Source organism: Oreochromis niloticus, linkage group LG5 (assembly GCF_001858045.2).
Source record: "Oreochromis niloticus isolate F11D_XX linkage group LG5, O_niloticus_UMD_NMBU, whole genome shotgun sequence".
Classification (NCBI taxonomy): Eukaryota; Metazoa; Chordata; class Actinopteri; order Cichliformes; family Cichlidae; genus Oreochromis; species Oreochromis niloticus.
In genome coordinates, this window is record NC_031970.2 from 28,879,910 (window position 1) to 28,889,243 (window position 9,334).

Consider the following 9,334-nt stretch of genomic DNA (forward strand, 5'->3'; position numbering starts at 1 on the left):
CATGAGCACTCTGAACCAGCAGTATGAGGAGAAAGTCCGTCCCTGCATCGACCTTATTGACTCTCTCCGCTCTCTCGGTGTAGAGAAGGACCTGGCGCTGCCTGCTATCGCCGTGATTGGAGACCAAAGCTCGGGGAAGAGCTCTGTGTTGGAGGCGCTGTCCGGGGTGGCACTGCCGAGAGGCAGCGGTGAGTAAGAAAGAAGCAATTAAGGAATAATTATAAAGGTTCAAATGTAGAAATAAAGGATAATAAGGGATTCTGAAGCAGCATTCACAGATGTTTTTTAACCATGCCAAAAGACACACCGAACTGATACATCATACTCCAGGAGTTCTAGTGTAGACTGGGAATAATCAGGGAAATGAATAATCCTGGCTTTTAAAACGTTCACTCTGTTGTGTCTTCACTGTTGTGTCTTCACTTAAGTTTCCAGTATGCTTGAAACAAACTAGGTTTTGCAATGTCATCATGTAATGTGTTAGAGGTGGAAATAAAGAATCACACTACAGCAATGGCCTCATTTACATTTGGAAACATTTATATTTACTTCTCTTCCCCATTCATACTTTTAACAAATATTAAGATGTGTTATTGACAGATTATCAAATAACTCTTGTGCTGTCTGACACAGACTACTGCTTTTCATTATTTCATCAGATTATCTTTAATTTTTTCCCCCTTTTCTCAATGACATTTCATTAATCTAGGCATTGTAACAAGATGCCCTCTTGAACTCAAGATGAAGAGAAAGAAAGAAGGAGAAGAATGGACTGGAAGGATAAGTTACCAGGGCCACGAGGAGGAAATAGAAGATCCTACAACTGTGGGTAAAAAGATTGAAGAAGGTACAATATACAAACACATAATTACTAAATCTGGTTGACTGAGCTACCGGATCTTTAAGGTTTCACTGATCAGTCCTACAATCATTAGTTATATCATGTTATGTTTGTTTGTTTGTTTGTACCTTCAGCTCAAAATCAAATGGCTGGGGTCGGAGTGGGGATCAGCGATGAGCTCATCAGTCTGGAGATCGCTTCCCCTGATGTCCCGGACCTGACCCTCATCGACCTGCCCGGCATTGCCAGGGTGGCTGTAAAAGGACAGCCAGAGAACATCGGCGATCAGGTATCATAGTTGAAGGTCCCCCTGAAAAATTTCATCGGGAGTTCTTTCGTTTTCAATACACCTTAGGCAAATAACAGGTAAATAAGGCAGATGTGGTTTGCTCCATAAGTCTCTGGACCGTGACATTTTTGTAGTTTTGTCTCTGTACACTAACTACAATGCATATTAAGTCAAGCATTCAAGTGCAGACTTTCAGTTTTAATTCAAGGAGTAACAAAAGTATTGTTTAATAATTACAATCCCTCATTTTCAACAGTTCAAAAATAACTGGACAAACTAACATCATTTTAAATATAAGGATTATTTTTGATGCAAAGGTGAAAATCTTTTGTAGTCAACGGCTGCCTGAATTCTAAAGGTTTGTGTGATTTCAGGTTTAGATGGGTGTTTTCACTTTAAGAATAGGAAGTAGAAAGAACTAAATGCATGGTGTGAATTTATGCTTTCAGATAAAAAGACTGATCCAGATGTTTATCACAAAACAAGAAACCATCAGCTTGGTGGTTGTTCCGTGTAATGTGGACATTGCAACCACAGAGGCTTTGAAAATGGCGCAGCAGGTGGATCCTGAAGGAGAGAGGACTTTGGGTAAGCAAGTGTCTCTCTTAGGTCATTTAGGACTTTGGGTAAAAGGATCCCAGTTATAATGCTTCATAAAGCTATAAAACTTCATTCCACAATCATACTGGCTTCTTTTTTGAACATATTTGCAAACTGCAACCCAGTCTTTTAGACGTGACAGGTGTAAGTTCACTTTAAAGTTGTCTTCTCTCTCTCTCTCTCTCCCTCCCTCGCTCAGGTATCTTGACTAAGCCTGACCTGGTGGACAAAGGCACAGAAGAGAACGTGCTTGAAATCGTCCATAATGAAGTCATCTACCTGAATAAGGGCTACATGATTGTCAAGTGCAGGGGTCAGAAGGAGATCACAGACAAAGTGTCTCTTACTGAAGCCCTAGAAAAAGAGGAGATGTTCTTCAAAGATCATCCCTATTTCCAGTAAGTTTTTTTGTTTTGTTTTGTTTTCTTCTTTTTTTGTTGTAGGTTTGTTTGGGTGGGAATCATCTAGTGAAGTACTGAGAACCTGTTTTATTCTTGCTCCAGCACTCTTTACAGTGAAGGTCACGCCACTGTTCCTAAACTGGCTGAAAAACTCACCCTTGAGCTGGTGAATCACATTGAGGTGATTTTTTTCTGATTTTGCGTTCTTATAACAAACGTCCTGTACAACCGAGTGATTAGCGTTAAGGTGGTGTGACCCTGCCATTTGATTTACAGAGATCTCTGCCAAGACTGGAAGAGCAGATAGAGGATAAATTGGCTCAGACTCAGACAGAGCTGGACAGATATGGTAACGGACCTCCTTCTGATATGGCTGAGAGACTCATCTTCCTCATCGATGTGAGCTTCCTTACCACCCATAACATTTATGTGACTACATTCGTTTTCTTACATATCTGCTTAACAAACATCAAATACCTCTAACACGTGTGTGCTGCAGAAAGTGACCGCATTCACTCAGGATGCCATCAACCTGACTTCAGGAGAGGAGCTCAACTGTGGAGAGAGCCTGAATGTTTTTTCTACTCTCAGGCGAGAGTTTGGGAAGTGGAATGCCCACCTGGACCGTTCAGGACAAAACTGTGAGTCTTTTTATTTTTACTGAGCTGGTGTATAGCAGTCCATTTTCACATCTCTGATGTATACCATTCGTGTTGCAGTTAACAGGAAAATTGAAAAAGAGGTGGAGGTATATGAAGACAAGTACCGTGGAAGAGAACTACCAGGATTTATCAACTACAAGACTTTTGAGGTCATGGTGAAGGAGCAGATCAAACAGCTGGAAGAACCAGCTGTCAAGAAACTCAAGGACGTAGCAGGTGATGTTACAGTCTAGGCAGCACATATTGGATAATTACTCACTTTTTGTCCTAGTTTTGTGATTTTCTGAGTAGATGCTACATTGAATAACCATCCAATGAGTTTTGATGCATTTGGCTAAATGTGAGCACACAGAATGCTTTTACATACCTCTGAATTTAGCCTGCTGCTTCAGACAGATATGAGACGGCCATTAAAGAGCAGCGTGTCAAATTCACAGTATACAGGTTCAGGCAAAAGTAGAGGCACTGCTGTGTTTTAACGGATTAGGTGGTGAACTTGAGATGCTGTCTTTGTCGTCCAACATTTCTATATAGAATGACTTTTGTTTCATAGCTTAATAAAACTTTGCTCCATAGATCTAAAGGCTTCTTTCCACACGTGTTTACAAAATGTAGATGTTTGCCAGATTTGGTATAAGCGGTCTGTATGCCTTCGATCTGAAAAGTGATCTCCACGGTTATAAAAACGTTTTTCTTCACTGTTCAATGTTTTTAGTGCTATCTATGTTTAACACTTACACTTACTCCATGTTCTTGGTTTTGGCAAAGCAACTGACTTTGATATCTTGCACTTTTGCTTGTTGGACCTCTTTTTCTTTTTAATGATCCTCTCTCTAAAACTGAGATTTGGCTGAAACTGAAACTATTGAAGTAGCCTGGATTACACAATAGATTTACCCAGAAATATGCTGCACCCATGAAGTGATCACTTCAAGTTCAGTGATTTTATTGTTTATATCTGTTTTCTCTAGATGCTATAAAAAGGGTGTTCCTACAGCTGGCCCAGAGAAGCTTCACTGGATTTCCTAACCTAATAAAAACAGCAAAGGTAGCAATCGTCTGAGTTTGCCTCTGTTTTACTGTTTAATCATTATCAGCACTATGTCAAATATCATTTTTATAATTTTAAGAAATGTTCAGACTGACTGAAAGTCTTTTTCCAGGCAAAGATCGAAGCCATTAAGCAGAATAAAGAGGCCACTGCTGAATCAATGCTAAGAACTCAGATCAGGATGGAGCTGCTGGTTTACTCCCAGGACAGAACCTACAGCAACAGCTTGAGTGAAAGCAAGGAAGAAGATGAGGAGGAGGAAAACAATCACAGAGGCAAGCTGCGGAAACCTGTGTACATCAAGGATAACCATGCTACACTTCAGGAACTGATGCTACACCTTAAATCATATTACAAAGTAAGTTTACTTATGTTTAGCGGAAAAATATATGGACAAAATCAGTGAGTGTTTACACAGAGGCTATTTTTGAAATTATTCATAACCGTCTTTTCTACTTCCTCTTTCAGATTGCTGGGCAGCGTCTGGCTGATCAAGTCCCACTGGTGATCCGCTACCACATGCTGCAAGAGGCTGCCATCCAGCTGCAGAGGGAGATGCTGCAGATGCTTCAAGACAAGGAAAAGTTGGAGTTCTTGCTGAAGGAGGATTCTGACATTGGCACCAAGAGGGCTGCTCTGCAGAATCGCTTCACACGCCTCATGAAGGCCCGTGCATACTTGGTCGAGTTCTAGATGTGAATGCTCTGCAGTCAGTGGTGCCAGGCGATGGGAGACCTTTTATATGTACACATGTAGTCTTTTCATCCAAAACATATGAGGCACTCCATCCTAAATTATAAATGTCTTTTAGGGCTTAAGGGCTCTGTATAACTCTCTGGTTTACTAGTGTGGGTAAATTATACTAAAGTGCTTCTTGTTCGTATTTTTTTAGATTATTTTGACATCACATCACAAAAATTTGCTTAAATATAGTTTTTCCTAACTTGACCTTTCTGATTATATTTTAAGTGTCAGATACTTAATGACACGGTCTAATTTATGGGAATTCTATTCATTAATTTAAAAAAAAAAAAAAAAAACCCACACAAAAAGCCCCTGATCAAATCAAACTGAACTGCTCTGCTTCCGTTTGGCTGAGATGTTGAATTCATCAGTTTCAATTCTAAAACTGAGTAAATAACTGGGGTGGCTGTGACTCAGGAGGCAGAGCAGGTAAGTTGTATAAAAGCCCTTTGATTGTTCAGTAGAAAAACCAGAGATAAGAACCAGTACATTACCGTTACACTTTGTAACTACTTAAATAACTTTAGCTCCCTCTTGTGGTTTCCCACAGTAAATTAAAAACAGCAAAACAAATAGTTATAATCCAAAAATTTTAAATTATTATTTAAGTTGAAGTAAACAGTTCTGTTTTACATAAATATAAATCAACAATGTAAATATGAATCTAAAATTTGGTGAATAAATTAAACAAAGCAGGTGTGGACAAGTCAGCTTTATTCAAAATACATTTTAAAAAAGTATCAGAGACAACAAAATCAATTAAAATCAAGTTTTGTTTTAAATTCAGGATCTCCACATATTCACTCTCCGTTCTCTGCAGGGCTCTCCTGACTGTTGTCGTCATTGTCTGATTTCTCATCGTCTAGAAAACAGAAAATTGATCAGCGAGGCGAGGTGACACCAAATGTGCTAAGATGCACACTTTAACAGCTACTGAGACTAAAAAGCACTCACTCTCAAGGGTCTGCTGAAGCTCCTGTATGGTACTGAGCAGCACATGGAACTGCTTCTTCCGCAACTCCAACTGAGTGGAACAAAAGCAAGATTTTAACAAGCAGGAATTTTTACTGCTGACTAAAAAATATTCAAAGTTAAAACTAAAGCGTTTAAGAGATATTTTGGTTTTACCTTGGCATCCACATTCTCCTTAATGTGAGACAGCTGTTGGAGTTCTTTATCAAGCGCCTCAAGCTGCCTGCAAAGAACAAAGTAAAACTGAGCTCATAGCCAGATCATCACAAAAGCTGAAAGCACACAAATTGGATGCATTTAATTTAATGTAAAAATCTGACTAAACAGAAGGCAAGGACTGACTTACTTTAGTGTTTCATGTCGGTCTGGGTGCTGCTGGATAACCTTAGCTAGAGCATCATACTCTGGAAAAAGTAAGGAAAGAGTGAAGTTGGACAAGTTACATCTAATATGCATAATGTACTGGTGGGCAAAACAGAGTTTTGTGAAGTAACAGAAGAATTTTAAGGTAATTTTATATTGTAATGGGAGCCGATGAAGTTCCTTCATTACTGGGGTAAAGTGGTCAAATTTCCACGTACCAATAAGGACAGTAGCTGCAGCATTTTGAATCATCTAAAGACATCCTGATGATTGCAATAATCTGACAAACTTGACATGAACACATGGATCAAACACATGAGTCATTTTGAGATAAGAATTTTCTAACCTTTGATATATTTTTAAGTGATAGAAAGAAGTTCTGGTAACCTCACTCATGTGGTTATCAAAACTGAAACCGCCATACAAGATGATGCCAAGGTCCCTGATTTGCTCACGGTGTTTCAGAGAAATGGATGGTAAATAGAAAACAATTTTTTTGTCCCGGACTTTTGGGACCAACAAAAAGTGTTTTGGTTTAGGCTCTGTTCAGTTCTAAAAAGCTTTATGGTTCTTTAAGTCAGCACCAAGTGGGAGCATGTAAAAGTTAAATAGTAATGGACCAAGGATAGACTCTTGAGGAACCTCTGATTGAATTTGTATTTGTGCAGATCTAAAACTACTAACTGAAACATAAAACTTCTACCCTTTTGCCATGATGAGAGCCAATCAAGAGCCTGACCTGTTAAACCAACTTTGTCCTGAAGCCTATGAATTAGAATGTCATGCTCAACAGTGTTGAAAGCAGCAGTGAGATCAAGAAAAACTCAAACTTAAAAACTTTCAGGGAATCATTATTGATCCTCGAGTCACTGATGACTTTAGTAAGAGCTGTTTCTGTGCCGTTGCCTGGTTCTCAACCTTGATTGGTACTTATAAAAACTATGATTTGAAAGGTATTCATTCAGTTGTTTGTAAACTTTTTTTTCCAAATACTTTGCTGAAGAATGAAAGATTACAATTAAGGCTAGAATTATTAATGATCAATGGAGCCAGGTTTTTTTCTCTTGAGTAGCAGTGTGATTACAGCACATTTAAGGGAAACAGTGAAATACACATTTGAATATTTTGGTGGGGTTAGGGTCAAGTAAATAGGTGTAAGGCTTTAACTGATGTCAAGATCTTTAGAATTTACAGGTGAGAATTGACAACAGCTGGAGATATATCATGTAGAAAGAGTACATAACAAAACGTGAGTCTTTTGTCAATAGGACAGCTAACTGAATAGCTTTCTTACCTTGGCGATTCTTTCGTATCCTCTTTGCCCTCTGAATTTCTTTTTTGCATTCTGCTATCTTCTCATGTGCAGATGCAATGTTTTGTTCTGTAGTATGGGGAAAAATTAACGAGTTGGAAAAGCAGGTAATACAAAATGTGACTCGTAAACAGTTGCGAAGATAAATGGACAGTCTCACAAAACCCAGTCCTACCGATGTTGGAGTAGATTTTCTCATAATTCTCCATTTCCCGAAGATTCATGTCGTAAACCATCAACGTCTTCCCCATGGAAAATTCACACTGCGCCAGAATGCCCAGCATCCTCTGATACTGTGTGAATCTGAACAGAATTACAGCACTTTTTATGACTCAGACCAAATTCTTCTTGGCGATTTTAAAGAAATGCGTGGCAACCGAGTCCACTGATAGGGTATGTAGAGCTCGCTTACCCTTCCTCCGGGGTCCCGGGAGAGTTGCACCATTTCGTGAAACTCTTCAGGAGCAAATTGATTCGGCGGTCATCTCCGGCTCCATCACCGTCAATGAGAAGGCGTTTCCGTATAACTTCATCTGGAATACGGGCGAAATAACAGCCATTCAGGTACAGCAGGTAAAGAGAATACATCGGCTAACAAGGCTACTTGATGTTAGCTGTATCCAAAATAACCCACGTCTCCATGTAAAACTGGTTCGTTTTTTACGGGTATGGGTATGTGACTGGGTATAGTGGTATTTCTAAAGGTTCTGATAATTGTTACTACTCATAGGTGGTATGAATAGCTAATATAAATGAAGAGAACGGTTACTTACCATCTGTAACAGCCCCCATGTTTATGGTTCGGCTTTGCAAAACTTTATTGAACAGCAGGAAGTGGACAGTCTCCTGCTCTTCTTCTGTGGTTTAGTCCTGGGTTGGCAAGCTAGTTTGAAGAATTACCGCCACCAATCGGACTGGAGTGGACAAAAATAGATTGCCATTGGATATTTTATGAGACAAGTGAAACCTTTAGTTGGAAAAAAAAAATGCAGAGCGTTTCTTTTTGATAAAACTTTATATGATGAGTGTTTTTACTTTGGGAAGAGCAGAAAAACACGGAAGTATATTGTTAAAACCATGTTTTGGTGATGACATGATGACTGATGACATTTATAGAGTGTCTGAATTTGTGTCATGAACCATCGCACTAAACTGATTTTTTTTTCACACAGACGTATAGCTTTCTTATCCGTTTTGTAATAAATTCTGCAAAGTGATATAAGTGTGAGCTATTTTTCTTAACTGGCTTGCATACAATACTGTGCGAAACTACTAAACCACCCCTCATTTCTTTATATTGTGTTAGAGAAATGGGAAATAGCTTCAGTGGTTTATTGAAATGTGTGCAAACATCCATGGAAATATAGTATATAAGGCAAACACTGAATTTATATAACTTCAATTCCAATTTTACAATTGCAGTTGACTTGTCTGTCAGTGTATGATTGCCTTTATTCTTCAAGATAGCCTGAACTCTCTAAGGTAAGGTTTCCTCTGAATTTCTTTAAGCAGTCCTCAGGAATAGTTCTCCAGGCTTCTTCAGAGCTCTTCTTTGGATGTTGGCTTCCTTTCTTTCTGTTCTCTGTCCAAATGATATCACACTGCATCAATAATGTTGAGGTATGGACTCTGGGGAGGCCAGTCTATGACATGATGGTGTTCCATTTTGTGTTTTTCTATCCAGGTATACTTTTACTGCACTGAAAGTGTGTTTGGGGTCAATGTCATACCGAAAAAAAAAGTTGTTTGCCAATCAGACCCTTTCCATATGGTGGTGCATGGTGAATCAAAATTTGACGGTACTTTTATGTATTCATATTTCCCTCAGTTTTAACAAGATTCTTAACACCACAGGCTGAAATGCAGCCCCAAACCATAACATTCTCCAATGTGTTTTACTGATGGCTGTAGGCACTCGCTGTTTTAACTCTCTCCTGGCCTCCTCCTTACATAGTGATGATTTGAACCAAAAATGTCAACTTTGGGTTCATGACTCCAGGATATCCATGCCACTGCTTTTTTCAATTCAGTTCTTGTGTAATTTGGCATATCTCGTCTTGTGTCAGGTCTTTGCATTTTTTCCTGTTTCTGCAGAACAT

General features: G+C 39.0%; 2 protein-coding genes across 2 annotated transcripts; one reads left to right on the forward strand and one right to left on the reverse strand.

Annotated features, from left to right (window-relative positions):
* Nucleotide 1: 1 nt before the first annotated feature.
* LOC100709769 (interferon-induced GTP-binding protein Mx) lies at nt 2–5,245 on the forward strand. The gene is made up of 12 exons (XM_003442686.5): nt 2–188; nt 710–847; nt 976–1,130; nt 1,580–1,718; nt 1,930–2,128; nt 2,234–2,312; nt 2,408–2,530; nt 2,631–2,772; nt 2,851–3,009; nt 3,765–3,841; nt 3,957–4,202; nt 4,313–5,245. Exons 1-12 carry the CDS (start codon nt 2–4, stop codon nt 4,535–4,537), a joined length of 1,869 nt encoding a protein of 622 aa, XP_003442734.1. The 3' UTR covers nt 4,538–5,245.
* Nucleotides 5,246–5,285: 40 nt separating this feature from the next.
* On the reverse strand, nt 5,286–8,156 carry thoc7 (THO complex 7). The gene is made up of 8 exons (XM_003442687.5): nt 8,009–8,156; nt 7,648–7,768; nt 7,411–7,538; nt 7,218–7,304; nt 5,907–5,964; nt 5,717–5,783; nt 5,543–5,612; nt 5,286–5,450 (listed from the first exon to the last, which is right to left on the reverse strand). Exons 1-8 carry the CDS (start codon nt 8,025–8,027, stop codon nt 5,389–5,391), a joined length of 612 nt encoding a protein of 203 aa, XP_003442735.1. The 5' UTR covers nt 8,028–8,156; the 3' UTR covers nt 5,286–5,388.
* Nucleotides 8,157–9,334: the final 1,178 nt, after the last annotated feature.

Excerpts from the sequence above, each read along its gene's own strand:
- thoc7 (XM_003442687.5), bottom strand. Across the intron at positions 7,539-7,647 it reads CCCGGGACCCCGGAGGAAGG|ATTCACACAGTATCAGAGGA; the intron begins GTAAGCGAGCTC and ends AATTCTGTTCAG. Across the intron at positions 5,451-5,542 it reads GCTTCAGCAGACCCTTGAGA|ACGATGAGAAATCAGACAAT; the intron begins GTGAGTGCTTTT and ends TCTGTTTTCTAG.
- LOC100709769 (XM_003442686.5), top strand. The coding sequence starts at position 2 with ATGAGCACTCTGAACCAGCAGTATGAGGAGAAAGTCCGTCCCTGCATC. Across the intron at positions 1,131-1,579 it reads CAGAGAACATCGGCGATCAG|ATAAAAAGACTGATCCAGAT; the intron begins GTATCATAGTTG and ends TTATGCTTTCAG. Across the intron at positions 2,773-2,850 it reads GGACCGTTCAGGACAAAACT|TTAACAGGAAAATTGAAAAA; the intron begins GTGAGTCTTTTT and ends TTCGTGTTGCAG.